This window comes from Coregonus lavaretus (genome assembly GCF_964263955.1).
Source record: "Coregonus lavaretus genome assembly, chromosome: 20".
NCBI classification, from domain to species: Eukaryota; Metazoa; Chordata; class Actinopteri; order Salmoniformes; family Salmonidae; genus Coregonus; species Coregonus lavaretus.
The window spans coordinates 19,232,390-19,256,870 of NC_140007.1; the positions used below are offsets into that span (position 1 = coordinate 19,232,390).

Sequence of the window (24,481 nt, forward strand, 5' to 3'; positions counted from 1 at the left end):
TTGGTGCGGAGAGCAGGAACAGGCCGGGCAGGGCTGTCGACGCACACCGTAGCTTTGGTGCGTAGAGCAGGAACAGGCCGAGCAGGGCTGTCGACGCACACCGTAGCCTTGGTGCGTAGAGCAGGAACAGGCCGGGCAGGACTGTCGACGCACACCGTAGCCTTGGTGCGTAGAGCAGGAACAGGCCGGGCAGGGCTGTCGACGCACACCGTAGCTTTGGTGCGGAGAGCAGGAACAGGCCGGGCAGGGCTGTCGACGCACACCGTAGCCTTGGTGCGTAGAGCAGGAACAGGTCGGGCTGGGCTGGAGACGCGCACCGTCCATTTGGTGCGAGGGGCCGTAACAGGCCGGACCGTACTGGGGACACACACCACTGGCTCTACTCCGGGAACTGGAACGGGCCGGACCGGACTGGTAACACACCCCAGTACCTCTCGCCGTGCCTCTACACCTCCTTTCCCTACTTTGACCAGTAGCCCCCGTAACCTGGTGGCCTTTTGAATCCGCCCCTTCTCTGCCTCCGTTAGCCCCGTCGTCCATGCCCTGTGCCCCCCCCTAAAAAATTATTGGAGGTGCCTCTCGTCCGTCCGACGATGCCACTGCTGACGCCGCTGCTCCTCTTCTGCCTGGGTCTCCCCCTTCATAGCCCTCCGGTACCGGACGGCCTCCTCCTCGGTAATCTGCCCCCAACCGAGGAGGACATCCACCAGAGTCACCTCCTGTGTCTGTTCCTGGACACGCTGCTTGGTCGTTGTATGGTGGGTTTTTCTGTCACGATCGTCGTAGGAGTGAGTAGACCAAGGCGCAGCGTATGAAACAAACATGACTTTATTATATTAAAGCATGCAAAACAAAACACGACTCGTGAAGTCCAACGGTTAAATAATACCGAACACGGAACAATAACCCACAACCCCAAGGTGAAAACACACAGTATAAATATGGCTCCCAATCAGAGATAACGAGCCGACAGCTGACACTCGTTACCTCCGATTGGGAGTCATTGACCAAACATAGAAATCGACAACCTAGACACCCAACATAGAACATGAACACATAGACTGCACACACCCTGGCTCAACATAATGAGTCCCAGAACCAGGGTGTGACAGTTGCCCTTTTATTTATATTAATTTTTTTTGTCATTTAGCAGACGCTCTAGTGGCACAGCTAGCACTGCGATGCAGTGCCTTAGACCACTGCGCCACTCGGGAGGTTCATCGGTATGCTGTTTTCCCCACTTCAAATAGCAATTACAGGCGCTCGCCTAACAAGATTTAAAGAGTTAGTGTAGCCTGAACAGTACACTTTAGCTTTTCATAAATCATTCTATTCCCTATTCTACCTTCTTCCATGATAATATTCATGTTTTGTAAATATTTTGATTAGTGTCTTCAAATGTTGATTGTATAAAGGAATTGTGTGGTCTTCTTATTTTGGTAAAAGTGACCTCCAATTGATTCTCAAAAGAATTCATACCTTCAGATAAATCTTTATGATTCCTAGTATTTTCATTTTTGTCTTACAGATTTATTGTTAAAATAACTAATAAGTCAGTTCTCCTTAAAATACAAATGTTGTCCAATAACGGACTGGTGCCCCGATTCACAATTCATAGTAATAATTGTACACACTCCCTTACACATGCTTCTCCCTCTAAAACAGCCTTGCTAATTAAATAAGAGGATGGTTCATTCTCTGGTTTATGACTGCAGTAATGGTATAAAGACATCAGTGCTAAGATATGGTTATGACTTCAGTGGTTAGAACATACCATAACATCTGTTTGGGCACATCACCTAGTAGTCAAGCATTGTGTGTGTGCTAGGTAACTCTTCTTGGGAAGGTATGGGCATCCCTCCACTTCTCACAGGAAACAAGGAAGATAAGATGTACCGATGTACAGTTGAAGTCAGAAGTCTACATACACTTAGGTTGGAGTCATTAAAACTCGTTTTTCAACCACTCCACAAATGTCTTGTTGACAAAATATTATTTTGGCAAGTCGGTTAGGACATCTACTTTGTGCATGACACAAGTCATTTTTCCAACAATTGTTTACAGACAGATTATTTCACTTATAATTCACTGTATCACAATTCCAGTGGGTCAGAAGTTTACATACACTAAGTTGACTGTGCCTTTAAATAGCTTGGAAAATTCCAGAAAATGATGTCATGGCTTTAGAAGCTTCTGATAGGCTAATTGACATAATTTGAGTCAATTGGAGGTGTACCTGTGGATGTATTTCAAGGCCTACCTTCAAACTCATTGCCTCTTTGCTTGACATCATGTTGCATTCAGTTGTGCTTACTAGGGATGGGCACGGTTAATCGAATATCCGATTTGATTAATTGAGTGTTCATAATTTTATTTTTATGTAGGCCTATTTTATCACTGAAAAAGCTGTCTAAAATAAAATAATCCTTGTGACATTTTGACCTACAAGGATATACCATGGCATTTGAAATTCTTAATTCAATAAAACACATTCTGTCTCCTACAGATGAACGTACTTTGGTGCGAAAAGTGCAAATCAATCCCAGAACAACAGCAAAGGACCTTGTGAAGATGCTAGAGGAAACAGGTACAAAAGTATCTATATCCACAGTAAAACGAGTCCTATATCGACATAACCTGAAAGGCCGCTCAGCAAGGAAGAAGCCACTGCTCCAAAACCGCCATAAAAAAGCCAGACTACGGTTTGCAACTGCACACGGGGACAAAGATCGTACTTTTTAGAGAAATGTCCTCTGGTCTGATGAAACAAAAATAGAACTGTTTGGCCATAATGACCATCGTTATGTTTGGAGGAAAAAGGGGAAGGCTTGCAAGCCGAAGAACACCATCCCAACCGTGAAGCACGGGGTGGCAGCATCATGCTGTGGGGGTGCTTTGCTGCAGGAGGGACTGGTGCACTTCAGAAAATAGATGGCATCATGAGGAAGGACATTTATGTGGATATATTGAAGCAACATCTCAAAACATCAGTCAGGAAGTTAAAGCTTGGTCGCAAATGGGTCTTCCAAATGGACAATGACCCCAAGCATACTTTCAAAGTTGTGGCAAAATGGCTTAAGGAAAACAAAATCAAGGTATTGGAGTGGCCATAACAAAGCCCTGACCTCAATCCTATAGAACATTTGTGGGCAGAACTGAAAAAGCGTGTGCAAGCAAGGAGGCCTGCAAACCTGACTCAGTTACACCAGCTCTGTCAGGAGGAATGGGCCAAAATTCACCCAACTTATTGTGGGAAGCTTGTGTAAGGCTACCCGAAACGTTTGACCCAAGTTAAACAATTGAAAGGCAATGCTACCAAATACTAATTGAGTGTATGTAAACTTCTGACCCACTGGGAATGTGATGAAATAAATAAAAGCTGAAATAAATCACTCTATACTATTATTCTGACATTTCACATTCTTAAAATAAAGTGGTGATCCTAACTGACCTAAGAAAGGTAATTTTTACTAGGATTAAATGTCAGGAATTGTGAAAAACTGAGTTTAAATGTATTTGGCTAAGGTGTATGTAAACTTCCGACTTCAACTGTATACATTAAGACCCTGACAAACTTTCACAGATGCACAATTGAGAGCATCCTGTCGGGCTGTATCACCACCTGGTACAGCAACTGCACCGCCTGCAACCGCAGGGCTCTCCAGAGGGTGGTGCGGTCTGCCCAACGTATCACCGGGGGCACACTGTCTGCCCTCCAGGACACCTACAGCACCCGATGTCACAGGAAGGCCAAAAAGACCATCAAGGACATCAACCACCCGAGCCACGGCCTGTTCACCCCACTATCATCCAGAAGGCGAGGTCAGTACAGGTGCATCAAAGCTGGGACCGAGAGACTGAAAAACAGCTTATATCTCAAGGCCATCAGACTGTTAAATAGCCATCACTAGCCAGCTACCACCGGTAACTCAACCCTGCACCTTATAGGCTGCTGCCCTATGTACATAGACATGGAATCACTGGTCACTTTAATAATGGAACAATAGTCACTTTAATAATGTTTACATACTGCTTTACTCATTTCATATGTATATACTGTATTCTACTGTATTTTAGTCAATGCCACTCTGACATTGCTTGTCCTAATATTTATATATATATATCTTGATAACATTATTTTATTTTTAGATTTGTGTGTATTGTTGGGAATTGTTAGATACTACTGCACTGTTGGAGCTAGGAACACAAGCATTTCGCTACACCGCAATAACATCTGCTAAATATGTGTATGTGACCAATAAAATTTGATTTGAAGACCTACATCAGGTATCATCAACTAGATTCAGCCACAGGTCGATTTGTTCTTGAGCGGATGGTCGGGGCCGGAACATAATCACAAATAATTTGTAGACTGCAAATTGATCGCAAGAAGACTAAACAGATATTCACGGAGTATAAAAAACATGAAGAACACCTGCTCTTTCAATTACATAGACTGACCAGGTGAAACCAGGTAAAGCTATGATCCCTTATTGATGTCACTTGTTAAATCCACTTCAATCAGTGTAGATGAAGGGAGGAGACAGGTTAAAGAATGATTTTTAAGCCTTGAGACAATTGAGACATGTATTTTGTATGTGTGCCATTCAGAGGGTGAATGGCCAAGACAAAAGTGCCTTTGAATGGGGTATGGTAGTAGGTATCAGGCGCACCAGTTTGTGTAAAGAACTGCAACGCTGCTGGGTTTTTCATGCTCAATAGTTTCCGTGTGAATCAAGAATGGTCCACCACTCAAAGGACATCCAGCCAACTTGACACAACTTTGGGAAGCATTGGGGTCAACATGGGCCAGCATCCCTGTGGAACGCTTTCGACACCTTGTAGAGTACATGCCCCATTTTTAGGGGGTAGATCAGCTTAATATTGCAGATAGATTGTAACTTCCATCAATGTAATTGTCTGCATCACTTCCAATCCCCCATGTTATATATATATATATATATATATATATATATATATATATATATATATATATATATATATATATATATATATATATATATGGAAAAAAGTATCCCCTGCTGATTTTGTACGTTTGCCCACTGACAAAGACATGATCAGTCTATAATTTTAATGGTATGTTTATTTGAACAGTGAGGGACAGAATAACAACAAAAAAATCCAGAAAAACGCATGTCAAAAATGTTATAAATTGATTTACATTTTAATGAGGAAAGTAAGTATTTGACCCCCTCTCAATCAGAAAGATTTCTGGCTCCCAGGTGTCTTTTATACAGGTAACGAGCTGAGATTAGGAGCACACTCTTAAAGGGAGTGCTCCTAATCTCAGCTTGTTACCTGTATAAAAGACACCTGTCCACAGAAGCGATCAATCAATCAGATTCCAAACTCTCCACCATGGCCAAGACCAAAGAGCTCTCCAAGCTACAAATGGACAGTACTACAAATGGACAGTACCAAAACAAATGATCTAATGATTCTATCTCTTCGCAGCAAAATCTGCAGAGCTGGAAGATTGTATCCCCCATATAAATAACATTATATTGGTAGCAAAAATGTTATATAATAATTTAAATTGAAAGACTAAGTTTTGAATCCGGTGTCGTTTTGCGTATCAGTTCATAAACACTATGCCATGGGATCGGTACGTCAAAAATCTCTTCCCCACTATTTTGCAATCTATATGGGAAGGCTGTCAATACTTTGGTCCTTAAATGAAACTGGTATACTTTTTTATTTATCACAGTTTAACCAATTATGTTCTTTAATGCAAGGCCGACAGACAAGTTCCTTACTTTCTCCCCCTTCCACTTTCCTCTTCCATTTTTGCTGTAAGGCTGCAATTATTTGGTTGTAATTTTGGGTAGAACAGACATTTCCATATGTTTTTGTTAGCTGCATGTGCAACATAACTCCACCAGTCCTACCGATGATATCATTTACGAAGATTATACCTTTTTTCAACATTCTGTAAAAAAAAAAAAAAAAAGTTTTTTTGTCAATTAGTCTATTTGAGTTTAACCACAATATTTGTTGCAGTATTTGTTCTGTCGTTTCTGGAGGATTAAATTGAAATTGCAACCAACTTTCTATGGCTTGTTTTAGAAATAGTGATATTTGGGAGATGATTTCCTTTTCAAATAACTGAAAGTGAGAGGTTGTAATCTGAATAAAGGGAAAAAGGCCTTTCTTGAACATTGGGTGAGACAATCTTATTAATTTGCTAGAGAACCAGTTCGGATTTAAGTATAACTTTTGTATGACTGAAACTTTTAGTGATAGGTCTAATGCTTTAATATTTAATAATTTCTGTCCTCTGAATTCATATTCATTATATAAATAGGCCCGTTTAATTTTGTCTGGCTTGCCGTTCCAAATAAAATGGAATATTTTTTTCTCATATAATTTAAAAAACTGTTCACTAGGCGTAGGCAAGACCATAAGCAAATAGGTAAACTGGGATAATACTAAAGAGTTAATCAGGGTGATTTTTCCACAAATTGACAGGTATTTACCTTTTCATGGTAGCAAGATCTTATCTATTTTTGCTAACTTTCTATTACAATTTATTGGAGTGAGATCATTTATTTCCTTTGGGATATGTATTCTGAGTATATCCACATCACCATCAGACCATTTTATTGGTAAACTACATGGTAATGTAAAATGTTTAGTTTTTAGTGATCCAATACGTAATATAGTACATTTGTCATAATTTGGTTGTAATCCAGAGAGGTTAGAAAATGTATCTAGATCCTCTATGAGGCTGTGGAGGGATTCTAGTTGTGGATTTAAAAGAAAACATGAATCATCAGCATACAATGACACCTTTGTTTTTAAGCCCTGGATTTCTAATCCCTTGATATTATTGTTGGATCTGATTTTAATAGCTCATGTAAGTCGCTCTGGAGAAGAGCATCTGCTAAATGACAAAAAAAAAAAAAAAAAAAAAAAGCTAACATCTCGATGGCCATAATAAATAGATATGCCGATAGTGGACAACCTTATTTCACTCCTCTTGACAGTTTAAAACTTTCTGAGAAATAGCCATTATTTACTATTTTACACCTAGGGTTACTATACATGATTTTGACCCATTTTATAAGAGATTCTCCAAAATTGAAATGCTCCAGGCATTTATATATAAACCCCAGTCGTACTTTATCAAATGCCTTTTCGATGTCTGCTATGAATAGCAGGCCTGGTTTCCCAGATTTTCCATAGTGTTCTATTGTTTCCAGTACTTGCCTTATATTATCTCCAATGTATCTTCCATGTAAAAAAAACCTGTCTGATTAGAATGAATAATGTCCGCCAATACCTTTTTGATTCTATGCGCTATACATTTTGCTAGAATTTTAGCATCACAACACTGAAGTGTAAGGGGTCTCAAAAAAAATGTATGGACTGGATCTTTATATTTTCCACTTGTATCCTGTTTCAGTAATAATGAAATCAGACCTTCTTCTTGAGTGTCTGATAATCTACCACTTACATAGGAGTGGTTAAAACATGCTAATAACGGTCCTCTTAGTATATAAAAAAAAGGTTTGGTATACCTCGACTGGTATGCCATCCAACCCTGGAGTTTTCCCGGACTTAAGTCTTTAATTGCATCCAGATGTTCCTCCTCTGTAATTTCACCTTCACATGAGTCTTTCTGTATGGCTGTTCATTTGACATTATCAATAGAAAAACATCTCTACAATTAGCTTCAGTTAGAGGAGATGGAGGCGACTGAAACAAAAACATATGCTTAAAGTACTTTGTTTCCTCCTTCAAAATATCATTTCGTGAATCATGGGTGACTCCGTCAATTGTAACAAGTTTCATTAAATTATTTTTGGTAGCATTCCTATGTTGAAGATTAAAAAAGAATTTGGTGCATTTTTCCCCATATTCCATCCAGTTTGCTTTATTTTTATAATATATTACACTTGATCTTTCTTGAATAAGTTTCTCAATTTCTTTTTCCTCTAATTTATTCTGAGCCTCTATGTTACAGTTTTTATTGCCATCTATCTATTCTGTTAGACCTTCTATTTCCTTTGTTAGTATAAACTCTTTTGACTTAAATTGCTTTTGTTTTCGAGATGAGTACTGAATTGCATGGCCTCTAAAGGCACATTTAAAGGTGTCCCATACAATAAGGGGATTTGCTGTACCTATGTTATGTCGGAATAAATCTGTTATAAATTCCTTTGTCCTAGTTAAAAATAAATTATCATCCAATAGGCTTTGATTACATTTCCAATATCCTCGCCCACATGGAAATTCAGTAAGAGTAATGTATATGCCAATAATATGATGGTCCGACCGCATTTTGTCCCCCATCAACATCAAATTGTTCGTGGTGTGATTTCCTTTACGGTCCATTGAGCTATTTAAAACAGTATCATAATCCCCCACCATACTAATATTGTCTTGAATTGCTTGCAGGGTTGATCATTTATTATATATATTGTCAAAGAAGTGTGGATCATCATTATTTGGTCCATAAAGGTTAATGAGCCATATCTGTTTATGGTCCAATAACATATTTAAAATAATCCATCTACCTTGCGTATCTATTTGGACAATTTTGACACCTTGTAGAGTACATGCCCCATTTGTATATGATCACGTCTCTATTACGTGTGGGAATACTTGGGAGCAGATTTACAAAATAAAAAAATCACCTGGAGCTGATTTCCTGGTGTTTTTATAAACTTTTATGTCCAACGATAAAACATAAAACATGTTTGATTAGTTTTTTGCTCAGAAAACTTTGAGGGCCAAATAAAACCACTCGCTGCCAGTTGGGGAACCCTGATCCATATTAAGACCTAGAAGCCATGGGTTCATTGCAACGAACAAGCTGAACTTCGCATATACCACTGTGTTAACCAATTATGTTTATAAACCCTGGATTGCTGATACTATGTATTGGCCAATGAGAGGCTGTGAAGTCACCGGTCAGACATATTGGCACTCCTCAGAAGAAGCAGTCCTCCATAGGAATTAACGGAATTCTACAGTATTTAAATTAAATGTTTCAATAACAAAATTACATGTATTTAAGTATTTTTGTTGTTGTATTGCGGACAGTAATGTTAGAACAAAAAAAAAAAATGTTTTAAGGGGGGTAAAAATAATTACAAATCATTTATTTACAAATGTTTATCTCACATAATATAATTAAAAAGTATGAATAGAAATAGCGCACATAAAACAGATATACGCTTCTCAGACTTGCTTTCAATCTATAACTCCCATTTCTACGTGAATTTGGTCAGGTCGCCCCAAAAGCTGCCTCCTGAGACTTTAATGGACTGCATGAATTGGAAACGGAGCGGTAATGAGGTGACCAATAATGGTTGCAATTGAGATTAGCTGTGCCAGTGAATTTATCGCGAGAGATCATGAGAGATCAGCTGGCGATAATCTGGTCACCATCGATGGTTGCAATATGTTTCCATATTGGCCCCATATGTTTCCAAATGCTGCGTTTACACAGGCAGACCAATTCTGATTTTTTTTTCACTAATTGGTATTTTGTTCAAATCAAATCAGCTCTGAAAAAGATCTGATGTGAAAAGATATGATGTGATTGGTCAAAAGACCAATTGGTGGAAGAAATATAAAAATTGGGCTGCCTGGGTAAACGCAGCCATGCTGATCATATAACTGACCTGATGTTTTTGTACTGACCAATAAGAATGTAAATGTTATGTAAGTTGAAAGTATAAAAGGCCGGTTGAGACTCATGTATGATGACTTTGTATGCTACGTGTATGCCGTTAATTAAAGTCTTGAATTGGATTCAAGCGTTTGTCCTCAATATCTACATTACCATCATGACTCCTACACAGTGAATATATTGATTACAATGTGTGCAATGTTTAAACTAATACATTTCAGAAGAATGAGGGACTCAAAACACACATTTGATCCAAGTCAAAGTTACAGGGTTGGTCACATGGTTGGTATTGTAAAAAATGGGATGGGGTCAACTCAGGGGTGAGAATGAAGGTGCGTGTGCGTACGTGGGGGCTCACCTTCTCTCCAGCATCTGCTGTAGCATGTCCTGGCCCTCCTCCAAGGCGGGCACCACGGCCACCGCTTGGTCGTCACACACGTTGCGCAGCTCGCTGGACGGGTACGACTTCATGGACTGGCAGCGCCGCCGCTGTTCCCCTGCCCGCGTCAGCACGCTCGCTTTCTGAGGGGGGGAGAGGGCAGGGTTACACACGTGCGCACAGAAAATAATAAAAAATAATTTGGTGGTGCTTATAGTGTGTATTATACACGTTTGTGAAATGGAAATGTGTATTATGTATACACCCTCGGGCAGTGGGGTCATGGCCAGGGTCAGTTTTATCAACAGTTAGGGTTAAGTGCCTTGCTCGTGGACACAGACATATTTTTCACCTTGTCGGCTCGGGGATTCAAACTAGCTACCTTTTGGTTACTGGCCCAATGCTCTAACCACTAAGCTACCGTGTACACACATGCTCCATACACACACCTTCCTGTTCATATAATGTAATGCTTCTTACAGTAAGAGACCATAAACAACTCACTGTCTGTGCATCCCAGTTTCCTACATTCCCTTGATGTAATCACTGCCCTAACATAGAAATAGAAAGTTTGTTGTTGTCTATCCAATCGTGTCAAATCAGTGTCACATGTCACAAAGTGCTTTACAGTAACAGCACTACAAGGAGGAAAGGAAGGATAACCTACATTGTCTAACTATTGGAAACAGGGCCAAAGAGAAGCCTATACAGTGCCTTCAGAAAGTATTCATATCCTTTGACTTATTCCACATTTTGTTGTGTTACAGTCTGAATTCAAAATGGATAAAATAAAAAAAATTCTCACCCATCTACACACAATACCCCATAATAACAAAGTAAAAACATGTTTTTAGAAATGTTTGCAAATGTATTGAGAATGAAATACAGATATCTAATTTACATAAGTATTCACACTCCTTTGGTATGCCACTCCAAATTTAGCTCAGGCGCAACCAATAGATCATCCTTGATTGGAGTCCACCTGTGGCCAATTCTATTGCTTGGACATGAGTTAGAAAGAAACACACCTTTCTATATAAGGTCCCACAGTTGACAGTGCATGTCAGAGCAGAAACTATACCATTAGGTTCAAGGAACAGTCTGTAGATCTCCCAGATAGAATTGTGATGAGGCATATATCTGGGGAAGGGTATAAACCAATTTCTAGAGTGTTGAAGGTTTCCAAGAGCATAATGGTCTTCATCATTGGGAAATTGAAAAAATATGGAACTACCCAGACCCTGCCTAGACCTGGCCGTCCGACCAAACTGAGCAACCGGGCAAGAAGGACTTTGGTCAGGGAGGTGACCAAGAAACCAAATAACCACACCACTGACAGAACTACAGAGTTCCTTGGCTGAGATGGGAGAACCTGCCAGAAGGACAACAGTCTCTACAGCACTTCACCAATCTGGGCTTTATGGGAGAGTGGCCAGACAGAAGCCACTCCTGAGAAAAAGGCACATGACAGCACACCTGGAGTTTGCAAAAAGGCATGTGAAAGACTCTTGAGATCATAAGACAAAATATTTTGTGGTCTGATGAGACAAACAGTTTACTATTTGGCCTGAATGAAAAGCATTATGTCTGTAGAAAACCAGGCACAGCTCATCACCCGTCTAACACCATCCCTACCGTGAAGCATGGTGGTGGCAGCATCGTGCTATAGGGATGCTTTTCAGCGGCAGGGACTGTGAGACTGGTAAGGATAGAATGCACTAACTGTAAGTCGCTCTGGATAAGAGCGTCTGCTAAATGACTAAAATGTAAATGTAAAATGATAGAGGGAACAATGGAGACAAATACAGGTAAATCCCTGATGAGAACCTGCTTCAGAGAGCAAACGACCTTAGACTGGGGCAAAGATTTACTTTCCAACAGGACAATGACCCCAAGCATATAGCCAAAGCAACGCTGGAAAGCTTTAAAACAAGAATGTGAAAGTCCATGAGTGGCCCAGACAAAGCCCAGACTTGAATCCCATTTAAAATCTGTGGAAAGACTTAAATATTGCTGCTCACTGCCACTCCCCATGTAACTTAACAGAGCTTGAGAAAATCTGCAAGGAAGAATGGGAGACAATCCCCAATTCCAGATGTGCAAAGCTGATACAGACATACCCACGACGACTCAAAGCTGTAATCGCTGCCAACGGTGCTTCTACAAAGTATTGACTCAGGGGTGTGAATACTTATGTAAATTACATTTCTGTATTTCATTTTCAATACATTTGCAAACATTAAAAAAAAACATATAACTTTGTCATAATGGGGTATTGTGATTTAATCCATTTTGAATTCAGGCTGTAACACAGCAAAATGTGGAATAAGTCAAGATGTATGAATACTTTAAGGTACTGTAGATGGCACCAACCCATGCATTATACAGTATAACAGAGTTCTGACTCCCCCTGGTGGCAGCTGATGTTATGGCTAGGGAACCTTCAGCAGGGGTGTTTTCATTAGTGAATACGTTTGGTCTGTTGCAAAACGTTTTGCAATGGGAACAACGGAAAACGTTTTGCAATGAAAGCTAGTTTCTTTTGGACAAATTCAGGTAGGTCCCCCCACTGTTTGCTTCCGTTTGGTTCAGTAAACGGTTTCCATTGCAATGTGTTTTGCAACAGGCCAAACGTTTTGCTACGGTCTGCGACAAATGAATACACACCAGGACAAAACATTGTGAAAGGTTGAGATAGAAATAGGTTATGTAGAACAAACATACCTCTCTAACATCTAGAATAAGAAATCATGTCGGCTCTATTCATGACATTTCTATCTGCACGTGGCCCTGGCTCCTACCTTGAAGCGAATGTTGTTGCTGATGAGGATGTTGCCCTTCATGAACTCGTGCTCGTTGTCCCTGTTCTCGGTGACCACAGGGAAGGCGTGGTAGACGGTGGTGCGCAGGATGCTCACCAGGGACTGGATGCGCGTGTGGGGGTACACGTACGTCAGGTTGGGCTCCATGATGTCACTGGCTGTCAGTCTGGGGGACAAACGAGACACATACGTGCCAGGGTTAGGGTCCTTCAATTCAGGAAGTAAAACTGAAATTCAAATTCATTAATTGAAAAAAGGTAATCTATTTTCAAGGTCTTCTCAAGAAACTGAAAAGAAGAAGCTATTTAGGGTTTATTTAGATTTTTTTTTTTTTTTTATGTTATCCCTTCCTGAATTGAGTGACTTGAATTGGAATTGAACACAGCAGCAGATTACACGGTTGGCTAAAGTTCTAAAAGGGCCACATACTGTATATTCAGCATACTGTATGAGTATACTGAAGATAAATGTGTTAGCTGTAAGTTCATTTGGATACAAGTGTCTGTTTAATGACCACTGATCTTTACTATCATAAATGTAGTATTATTTTCTTACTTGTCCATCTCCACCTCTGTTTCCCACTCCAGCATTGGCACTCCTCTCAGATGAATGTGGATGTCATAGATGCCCTTATTGAAGAAATCCCCCGTCCACTTGGCCACCTGAGCGCACACACACACGCACACCATCCTGTAAGCACCAACACTGACGCAAGTGCACTAAATTGTGAATGTAAGTTCAAATCAATGACGTGTACTTTACCATGAGGGTTATCATAATGGGCAAGCCGTAGGTGATCTCATTGGTTGATTCGATGAGAATGACAGTCAAGCTGATGGTCATCCGGACCACGCCTCCCAGGAAGGCGGCTGCTCCAATCAGAGCGAAGGTCCCGGAGTAGATGTCCATCCCCAGGTTGCTGTGGCAACAAAACAGGAAGTGAGCATAAAAGCATGCAGAAGACTAAGGCTTACTGCTAGCAGTGTCAACTCAAATTTCATTATTTTCTTGTTCCTAGAAACACAAAACTAATCCATGAACCAATAACTATAAATCAGCATAATAATCATGTTTTGATAAGACTGCTTGCATTGTCTTCCAACAGGTGGCATTACACCCACACTCAAGTCGTGCTATCTGACGTGAGACAGACTGCTCAAGGACAGTTAACATGTGATATGAAGCAATAAATGCAGTGTGTGGGATCTTCCCTCAACTATGTTACAAAGTTTTGTCCTGGCACATACAGTCCAAACGGAATAAGCTGCCTGCTAACATAACTCTCTCCCACAGACATCCTAGTGTGACACACAGCAGTCATTACTTGCAGTTGAGCAGAACTGAAAAGGCCTGAGTCTGACAAAGCAGAGGAAGAAGTAGAAGTGGTTTGAAGAGAGAAAAAAACTCAGAGAGCGGGAGAGAGAAGCGCTGAGAGAACATGCCCAGTTAGCAGATTCCCTCTCCGAGTACGTCAATGCTAAAAAGTAGCTTTGTAAGCATTTTTCAGTTTTCAAGAGATAGAAACTCCATGAGAAGAGCCCCAGCTACACTTCAAAAAAACTCGGGCTTTGAAAGTAGGTGGGAGATTTCCAAACCAACACATTTCAAATCATATAAACCAGAGCATATATATACAGTTGAAGTCAGAAGTTTACATACACTTAGGTTGGAGTCATTAAAACTCGTTTTTCAACCACCCCACAAATTTCTTGTTAACAAACTAAAGTTTTGGCAAGTCGGTTAGGACATCTACTTTGTGCATGACACAAGTAATTTTTCCAACAATTGTTTACAGACATATTATTTCACTTATAATTCACTGTATCACAATTCAAGTGGGTCAGAAGTTTACATACACTAAGTTGACTGTGCCTTTAAACAGATTGGAAAATTCCAGAAAATGATGTCATGGCTTTAGAAGCTTCTGATAGGCTAATTTACATCATTTGAGTCAATTGGAGGTGTACCTGTGGATGTATTTCAAGGCCTACCTTCAAACTCAGTGCCTCTTTGCTTGACATCATGGGAAAATCAAAAGCAATCAGCCAAGACCTCAGAATTGTTTTTAGACCTCCACAAGTCTGGTTCATCCTTTGGAGCAATTTCCAAACGCCTGAAGGTACCACGTTCATCTGTACAAACAATAGTACGCAAGTATAAACACCATGGGACAATGCAGCCGTCATACCGCTCAGGAAGGAGACGCGTTCTGTCTCCTAGAGATGAACGTACATTGGTGCGAAAAGTGCAAATCAATCCCAGAACAACAGCAAAGGACCTTGTGTAGATGCTGGAGGAAACAGGTACAAAAGTATCTATATCCACAGTAAAACGAGTCCTATATCGACATAACCTGAAAGGCCGCTCAGCAAGGAAGAAGCCACTGCTCCAAAACCGCCATAAAAAAGCCAGGCTACGGTTTGCAACTGCACATGGGGACAAAGATAGTACTTTTTGGAGAAATGTCCTATGGTCTGATGAAACAAAAATAGAACTGTTTGGCCATAATGACCATCGTTATGTTTGGAGGAAAAAGGGGGAGCTTGCAATCCAAAGAACACCATCCCAACCGTGAAGCACGGGGTGGCAGCATCATGCTGTGGGTTTTTATTTGCTACAGGAGGGACTGGTGCCCTTCACAAAATAAATGGCATCATGAGGAAGGAAAATGTGGTGGATATATTGAAGCAACATCTCAAGACATCAGTCAGGAAGTTAAAGCTTGGTCGCAAATGGGTCTTCCAAATGGACAATGACCCCAAGCATACTTCCAAAGTTGTGGCAAAATGGCTTAAGGACAACAAAGTCAAGGTATTGGAGTGGCCATCACAAGGCCCTGACCTCAATCCTATAGAAAATGTGTGGGCAGAACTGAAAACACGTGTGCGAGCAAGGAGGCCTACAAACCTGACTCAGTAACACCAGCTCTGTCAGGAGGAATGGGCCAAAATTCACCCAACTTATTCTGGGAAGCTTGTGGAAGGCTACCCAAAACGTTTGACCCAAGTTAAACAATTTAAAGGCAATGCTACCAAATACTAATTGAGTGTATGTAAACTTCTGACCCACTGGGAATGTGATGAAAGAAAGAAAAGCTGTACTATTATTTCACATTCTTAAAATAAAGTAGTGATTTTTACTAGGATTAAATGTCAGGAATTGTGAAAAAACTGCGTTTAAATGTATTTGGCTAAGGTGTATGTAAACTTCTGACTTCAACTGTAGCTATATGTGTGTGTCTATACAATGACTCTGATATACAACATTACCATTCATGGACATTTTGCTATGAGATGGTTGGGCTTACGTATTTGAGTACAGATTATCCAAATGTTGGGTTTACATTACGAGAACATTTTATTGTGAGAACATTGCCCAAACATTTCTAGAACATTATCAGAACGTTGGCCTTACATTTTGAGGAGGTTGGCCACCAGGCGTCCAAAAGCAGCGCCACAGAGCAGCGAGGGCACAAAGAGGCCACTGGGCACCGACACGCCGTATGTCCAGCACGACAACAGGAAGTACAGCACAAAGAACACTGTCAGCGTCACGGGGCTGAACGTACCTACAGAGACAGACAGGAAACACACAGTAAATATACACATCACATGACAAGGATGGTCAATATAGCATGGGCTGCACAACTCCAGCCGAGTCCTCAAGGGCCTCAGTCCTGCTGATTTTCTACCTCGTAAAACCACCACAGCAGTAACAGCAAGTGCCAGGGAGAAAAGAAAGCAGGACTGCAGAGCTCAAGGGCCTGATTGAGTTGTTCACTCCTGATATATGGCAACTTACATAGGAGGATAACTATATAGCAGGCCACAGAGGTGTTAATTATGTTCAGTATAATGATTAACTAAAGTATAGCCATCACCAGTACACTGAAACACAAGCACATTTATCTATTTCAGTGTGTATGTGTATAGGGAGTGAGACTAGGGGCCAGGGTGCGAATTACGGGGGAGCCAGGGGGGACTCAGCTCCCCTGAATGAGACATTAGCTGCCCTAAATGCAACAAAAGTCCAACTTTCGGGTGGTCTCTAAATAATGCTAATTTAACCATTCTCCTATTTGTTTAAAATCCAGTGGTAAATATGAAAATAAAAGCTTTCAAATGAAACGAACACCCCCACTTCTCTGTCATGGTTTAAACCATTTATTTCTACATGGCTGCACAAACTGTCTCCCTGTCCCCGACTGGTACTGTTGAATTCTATAGCTGGCTAGACAGTGGACCTGTCCACTCAGTATTGCTGAATTTCAGCCTCAGCTGAGCTCCTTTAAAACGCCTAGATTTTCCTTGGTACTTCCTCATTTTTGCCATTTGTTTGCTATGAATCCTTCATAAAAATAGCCTTTATTCCAATGCATTCTATTTATCCGTTGATGTATTATTGTTTGCTTTTGTCAGTCAGCTGTTTAGAGCGCTCATTGCTTTGTTTTTCAGGTATTGGTGTTCTCCGTGCCATCAGGGGCAAGAAGAAGTAGACCATTTATCTTTATTATTTTCTATCAATATTTGCTTTCTTTCCTGGATCAGCTGCTGATGGTCGACAATATCACAAGACAACTAGCCTACAGCTAGACACCAATGCACATCCAATCCATCCAACAAGTATATGTTAATGACAGTAGGCCTATAGTTTACCTTCGGTTAGAAGCATTCGATTTTGCAATGTCATAGGCCTACATTATTTTTGATTTGTGTGCCCATGCGAAATGTTTTGATGGCGAAACATAATGAACTGTTACGTAGGCATGGTTAAACTTACAGTGCACCTTCCGAGATCTCCAAGATCCAGGATTCACACAGGGTTTAAGTTCAATGTTCTAATTCAATTGTTAAATGCTTAATAATGACACGGTAATAATAATAATAACACGGTCATAAATGTAATTAATGTAAGGAAAGAAAGGTAGAGTTTTACGTCAATATATGTGAAGATTCCAAGCATTCGACTCATTAATTATGGACAACTCATTAACTAGGGCATAAACATGTTTTGATTCAACTCATGTAGGCCTATTATATTGAATGTAGGTTACCTGTTCTGCATGTTCATGTGTGTAAAATTGCCTCGGCTGAGAGGGTAGGCTACCGGCACTGTAGGCCTAATGGAGGGTAAATGCAAGTAAACGCAGTTTCTGAAAGATGCATGCTGTTTAGTACAAGAGATGGATAGGTTTTGCCCTTCAGATCAGGTGGGAGCCTGTCCATAATCTCATTCATTATGATCTAAAACAGGGGTCCCCAATTACATTCAGCGGTGGGACGAATTTGGCCCGCGGGCCGCCTATTGGGAAACCCTGATCTAAAATGTCAAACTGATCCTAGGTCAGGTCCTGTCTCACCGTCCTGGTGGAAAAGTTGGTGGATGGCCACCTCTTGAGAGTTGAAGAACAGAGTGGCCATGTCGTTGTACGTCTTGTTGGGACAGAAGAACTGGCGGATGGTGGAGTTGATGACGTTTTCGTTGAGTGACACCTAAAAAAACACCATATCCATATTACAACAATGACCTAACATGGCCATTATCATTACAGATCAAGCTGCACGTGCAGGAGACGTGCAAAAAAAAAAAGTACGACTCTAGTCTGACAGAAGTTGATTCCTAACTTCAACTTAAGTTAGTATTTACCCCTAAGCTCATAAGTGTGAGTTATTAAGACACATTTCCATCCTTAGGTCTTTATGGCTAAAAGCCATTGAATGTGAGTATGTTTCTATCTATTCTTACATGTAAGCACTGTAAAATGATGTCTGTCCAGTGTGGGCTCATTAAAAATGCAAAATACTTGAGTGTACACTAGAATAGAGGCCTGAAGAGACTGGTTTGGAATAGAGGTGTTTTCTATACCAAAGATCACAGCCAAAGCATTGAAACATGAAATATTAACACAGTGAATGTGTAATACTGGAGTGGGAGTGTGTTCTGCCAGATGAATTGGTTCATTTACACTGAGCAAGTTGCTACACAGCTCAACAAACTGAGCAGTGGAACTGGGGTATGTTCAATTACGTGAAATGTTGAAACTGGGGTATGTTCAGTGACGTTGCATAAAGAAATGTAATGAACCGAGCTGACTGGATTCTCTATTCTACATGACAGACAATCATATTGGTTTTATACAACGCACTACTTTCTGAAAATTCTTAACTGTTGCATCCTCCTGAATCACCCCCCTTGTTAGCAGGGTTGGGATCAATGCCATTTCAAGTCATTCAACTCAGGCGACTAGTCTGCCGAAAGATGTCAGAGACACAATAGAAAACACACAAGACAAACTTTTTAAAGATTATTTTTGTATGATTATAGATTGTTTTATGATCTTGCTATGTTTCAATATGCTTTCAGTGCTTGTTTTAGGATAATTATGACATCGTTTTATGGCTGTTCTTCACTTGTTTTTTATATGCTTCACTTTTTTTATGAAATTGAGCTCTACCAAACGTACCAGCGCTGTACTGTTGTTGTTGGTTGTGGGGGAGGCCAAGTCACGACATTCGCCCATTGTCATGGACGCCACGAATATCACCACCGTCGTTACCATGGCGACCAGCAGACTCTCCAGGACCCTAGAGAGGGAGTAGAGGAGGAATAAGAGATGAAAAACAAATGACAACCTTTTTGAGAAAAATGCCTTTCCACTCAGATGGGAAGGTTGATTGATTTAATTTATTTGATAATTAGGCTAAAAGTAGAAGACTGCATTACATTACATATATACACGTTTCATATATTAATAATTTGGAACAAACATTTTCAAAAACTGCAGCAACTAACACTACAACGACATAGAAGCATAAAGGTGTGTGTTCATGCTCATGCCTTTGTATGTTACGGTGTGTTTCCCAGCAGTTACCTGACAAACTTGGCCTTGGGGTGGACGTGTCTCATGCGGTACTTGGCCAGCCTCGTGTTGATGTAGTTGAAGAAGGCCCCCAACAGCCCTCCCACCACCCCCATCAGGACAAAGAAGGCCAGGTCCACCACCGTCCACAGGTGGCACTTCTTCTCCCCATCTGAACACTGTGGGAGAGGGATGGACACACAGAGGTGTAGAACTCAAGTCACTATATCATCATATGTACACACAGAACCACATACAAAACACTATACCCACATCATAGCTCTGCCACAAAAATGGAAGAGGCAATTACTCAAAAGAGAAAGGAATGAATTGGTTTGTCTGACTCCAATGAAAAACCATGCCTGGCTTAAAATGACTACTATAAATCGTAAAAAAGGTTGAGAGGTTTGACAACTATGCCGTATAAAATTCAAGATAGTTGGGAACAGATTTTTTGTGTCCCAATACCATGGCATCGGGTTTATGCAAGGACATACAAAACAACAATTGACACATCAATCCGTTCTCAATAGATCATATTTTTTGGTACTGTCCTTTGCTGGTTCGCTTTTGGTGCCAGGTCCAGTAGTGGTTGTTAAGTTATAATGTCTGTGTTCAGATGGACCTACAAACAGTACTGAAAAAGCACAATCAATCAATGGGAAAAATGACTATACACTTAGGTAAAGTATTTATTTTTAGGGCAATCTTGGTAGAACTGGTACAAATACAGAGGTTCAAGACCCTCGTAAGACATCACAGTTAAATATAAAACATAAGGAACACCTTCCTAATATTGAGATGCACCCCCTTTTGCCCTCAGAAAAGCCTTAATTCATTGGGGAATGGACTCTACAAGGTGTCGAAAGCATTCACCAGGGATGGTGGCCCATGTTGACTCCAATGCTTCCCACAGTTGTGTCAAGTTGGCTAGATGTCCTTTGGGTGGTGGACCATTGTTGATACACACAGGAAACTGTTAAATGTGAAAAGCCCAGCAGTGTTGCAGTTCTTGACACACTCCGGTTCGCCTGGCACCCACTACAATACCCTGTTCAAAGGCACTTCAATATTTTGTCTTGCCCATTCACCCTCTGCATTGCACACATACACAATCCATGTCTCAATTGTCTCAAGGCTTTAAAATCCTTCTTTAACCTGTTTCCTCCGCTTCACCTACACAAGGGGTATCCAAAAGGTAGATCATGAGCTACCAGTAGCTCACAGCCTACCTATGAGTAGCTTGGCAAGCAATTCTGAAAGTACGCTACATGCTTTTTTTTCATGCGTTCCATCGCAAACTGTCATAAACATTAAGCTCCCGTATCCAATCAATTTGACAGTGTTGTAGTGGAAGGTAAATGCAAATATTTTATTTTTTGCATGACAGTTTACGCACCTTCTGGAGAAAACACAAAGAAGGTTTAGGGAGAATTACTTTTTTCACTGCGACCACCAATTATTTTTACCACTAGGCCTACATCCCTTGAATGAGTATGTGTGTCAAACTTTTGACTGGTAGTATACAGTGGGGGAAAAAAGCATTTAGTCAGCCACCAATTGTGCAAGTTCTCCCACTTAAAAAAGATGAGAGAGGCCTGTAATTTTCATCATAGGTACACGTCAACTATGACAGACAAATTGAGGAAAAAAAATGCGGAAAATCACATTGTAGGATTTTTAATGAATTTATTTGCAAATTATGGTGGAAAATAAGTATTTGGTCACCTACAAACAAGCAAGATTTCTGGCTCTCACAGACCTGTAACTTCTTCTTTAAGAGGCTCCTCTGTCCTCCACTCGTTACCTGTATTAATGGCACCTGTTTGAGCTTGTTATCAGTATAAAAGACACCTGTCCACAACCTCAAACAGTCACACTCCAAACTCCACTATGGCCAAGACCAAAGAGCTGTCAAAGGACACCAGAAACAAAATGGTAGACCTGCACCAGGCTGGGAAGACTGAATCTGCAATAGGTAAGCAGCTTGGTTTGAAGAAATCAACTGTGGGAGCAATTATTAGGAAATGGAAGACATACAAGACCACTGATAATCTCCCTCGATCTGGGGCTCCACGCAAGATCTCACCCCGTGGGGTCAAAATGATCACAAGAACGGTGAGCAAAAATCCCAGAACCACACGGGGGGACCTAGTGAATGACCTGCAGAGAGCTGGGACCAAAGTCACAAAGCCTACCATCAGTAACACACTACGCCGCCAGGGACTCAAATCCTGCAGTGGCAGACGTGTCCCCCTGCTTAAGCCAGTACATGTCCAGGCCCGTCTGAAGTTTGCTAGAGTGCATTTGGATGATCCAGAAGAGGATTGGGAGAATGTCATATGGTCAGATGAAACCAAAATAGAACTTTTTGGTAAAAACTCAACTCGTCGTGTTTGGAGGACAAAGAATGCTGAGTTGCATCCAAAGAACACCATACCTACTGTGAAGCATGGGGGTGGAAACATCATGCTTTGGGGCTGTTTTTCTGCAAAGGGACCAGGACGACTGATCCGTGTAAAGGAAAGAATGAATGGGGCCATGTATCGTGAGATTTTGAGTGAAAACCTCCTTCCATCAGCAAGGGCATTGAAGATGAAACGTGGCTGGGTCTTTCAGCATGACAATGATCCCAAACACACCGCCCAGGCAACAAAGGAGTGGCTTCGTAAGAAGCATTTCAAGGTCCTGGAGTGGCCTAGCCAGTCTCCAGTCTCAACCCCATAGAAAATCTTTGGAGGGAGTTGAAAGTCCGTGTTGCCCAGCGACAGCCCCAAAACATCACTGCTCTAGAGGAGATCTGCATGGAGGAATGGGCCAAAATACCAGCAACAGTGTGTGAAAACCTTGTGAAGACTTACAGAAAACGTTTGACCTGTGTCATTGCCAACAAAGGGTATATAACAAAGTATTGAGAAACTTTTGTTATTGACCAAATACTTATTTTCCACCATAATTTGCAAATAAATTCATTAAAAATCCTACAATGTGATTTTCAGGATTTTTTTTTCTCATTTTGTCTGTCATAGTTGACGTGTACCTATGATGAAAATTACAGGCCTCTCTCATATTTTTAAGTGGGAGAACTTGCACAATTGGTGGCTGACTAAATAATTTTTTTCCCCACTGTGTGTGTATATATATATACACACAGTGGGGAGAACAAGTATTTGATACACTGCCGATTTTGCAGGTTTTCCTACTTACAAAGCATGTAGAGGTCTAAAACAAAAATCCAGAAAATCACATTGTAGGATTTTTAAGTAATTAATTTACATTTTATTGCATGACATAAGTATTTGATACATCAGAAAAGCAGAACTTAATATTTGGTACAGAAACCTTTGTTTGCAATTACAGAGATCATGCGTTTCCTGTAGGTCTTGACCAGGTTTGCACACACTGCAGCAGAGATTTTGGCCCACTCCTCCATACAGACCTTCTCCAGATCTTTCAGGTTTCGGGGCTGTCGCTGGGCAATACAGACTTTCAGCTCCCTCCAAAGATTTTCTATTGGGTTCAGGTCTGGAGACTGGCTAGGCCACTCCATGACCTTGAGATGCTTCTTACGGAGCCACTCCTTAGTTGTCCTGGCTGTGTGATTCGGGTCGTTGTCATGCTGGAAGACCCAGCCACGACCCATCTGCAATGCTCTTACTGAGGGAAGGGGGTTGTTGGCCAAGATCTCGCGATACATGGCCCCATCCATCCTCCCCTCAATACGGTGCAGTTGTCCTGTCCCCTTAGCAGAAAAGCATCCCCAAAGAATGATGTTTCCACCTCCATGCTTCATGGTTGGGATGGTGTTCTTGGGGTTGTACTCATCCTTCTTCTTCCTCCAAACACGGCGAGTGGAGTTTAGACCAAAAAGCTCTATTTTTGTCTCATCAGACCACATGACCTTCTCCCATTCCTCCTCTGGATCATCCAGATGGTCATTGGCAAACTTCAGTCGGGCCTGGACATGCGCTGGCTTGAGCAGGGGGACCTTGCGTGCGCTGCAGGATTTTAATCCATGACGGCGTAGTGTGTTACTAATGGTTTTCTTTGAGACTGTGGTCCCAAGCTCTCTTCAGGTCATTGACCAGGTCCTGCCGTGTAGTTCTGGGCTGATCCCTCACCTTCCTCATGATCATTGATGCCCCACGAGGTGAGATCTTGCATGGAGCCCCAGACCGAGGGTGATTGACCGTCATCTTGAACTTCTTCCATTTTCTAATAATTGCGCCAACTGTTGTTGCCTTCTCACCAAGCTGCTTGCCTATTGTCCTGTAGCCCATCCCAGCCTTGTGCAGGTCTACAATTTTATCCCTGATGTCCTTACACAGCTCTTTGGTCTTGGCCATTGTGGAGAGGTTGGAGTCAGTTTGATTGAGTGTGTGGACATGTGTCTTTTATACAGGTAACGAGTTCAAACAGGTGCAGTTAATACAGGTAATGAGTGGAGAACAGGAGTGCTTCTTAAAGAAAAACTAACAGGTCTGTGAGAGCCGGAATTCTTACTGGTTGGTAGGTGATCAAATACTTATGTCATGCAATAAAATGCAAATTAATTATTTAAAAATCATACAATGTGATTTTCTGGATTTTTGTTTTAGATTCCGTCTCTCACAGTTGAAGTGTACCTATGATAAAAATGACAGACCTCTACATGCTTTGTAAGTAGGAAAACCTGCAAAATCGGCAGTGTATCAAATACTTGTTCTCCCCACTGTATATATATTATATACATATACACATATACATATACATACACACAG

The 24,481-nt window shown here is 41.1% G+C and overlaps 1 protein-coding gene across 1 annotated transcript in view; it reads right to left on the minus strand.

Annotated features, from left to right (window-relative positions):
- The window catches only part of LOC311147506 (H(+)/Cl(-) exchange transporter 6-like), a 61,641-nt gene that overhangs the window by 24,205 nt on the left and 12,955 nt on the right, over positions 1–24,481 (minus strand). Inside the window, exons 11-18 of the mRNA XM_084184257.1 lie at positions 19,734–19,900; positions 19,326–19,446; positions 18,222–18,354; positions 16,277–16,430; positions 13,625–13,781; positions 13,418–13,524; positions 12,842–13,028; positions 10,020–10,183 (exon numbers count right to left, since the gene is read on the minus strand). Of these exons, the coding sequence (XP_084040383.1) occupies positions 10,020–10,183; positions 12,842–13,028; positions 13,418–13,524; positions 13,625–13,781; positions 16,277–16,430; positions 18,222–18,354; positions 19,326–19,446; positions 19,734–19,900 (1,190 nt within the window). The remainder of the gene's footprint in view (positions 1–10,019; positions 10,184–12,841; positions 13,029–13,417; positions 13,525–13,624; positions 13,782–16,276; positions 16,431–18,221; positions 18,355–19,325; positions 19,447–19,733; positions 19,901–24,481) is intronic.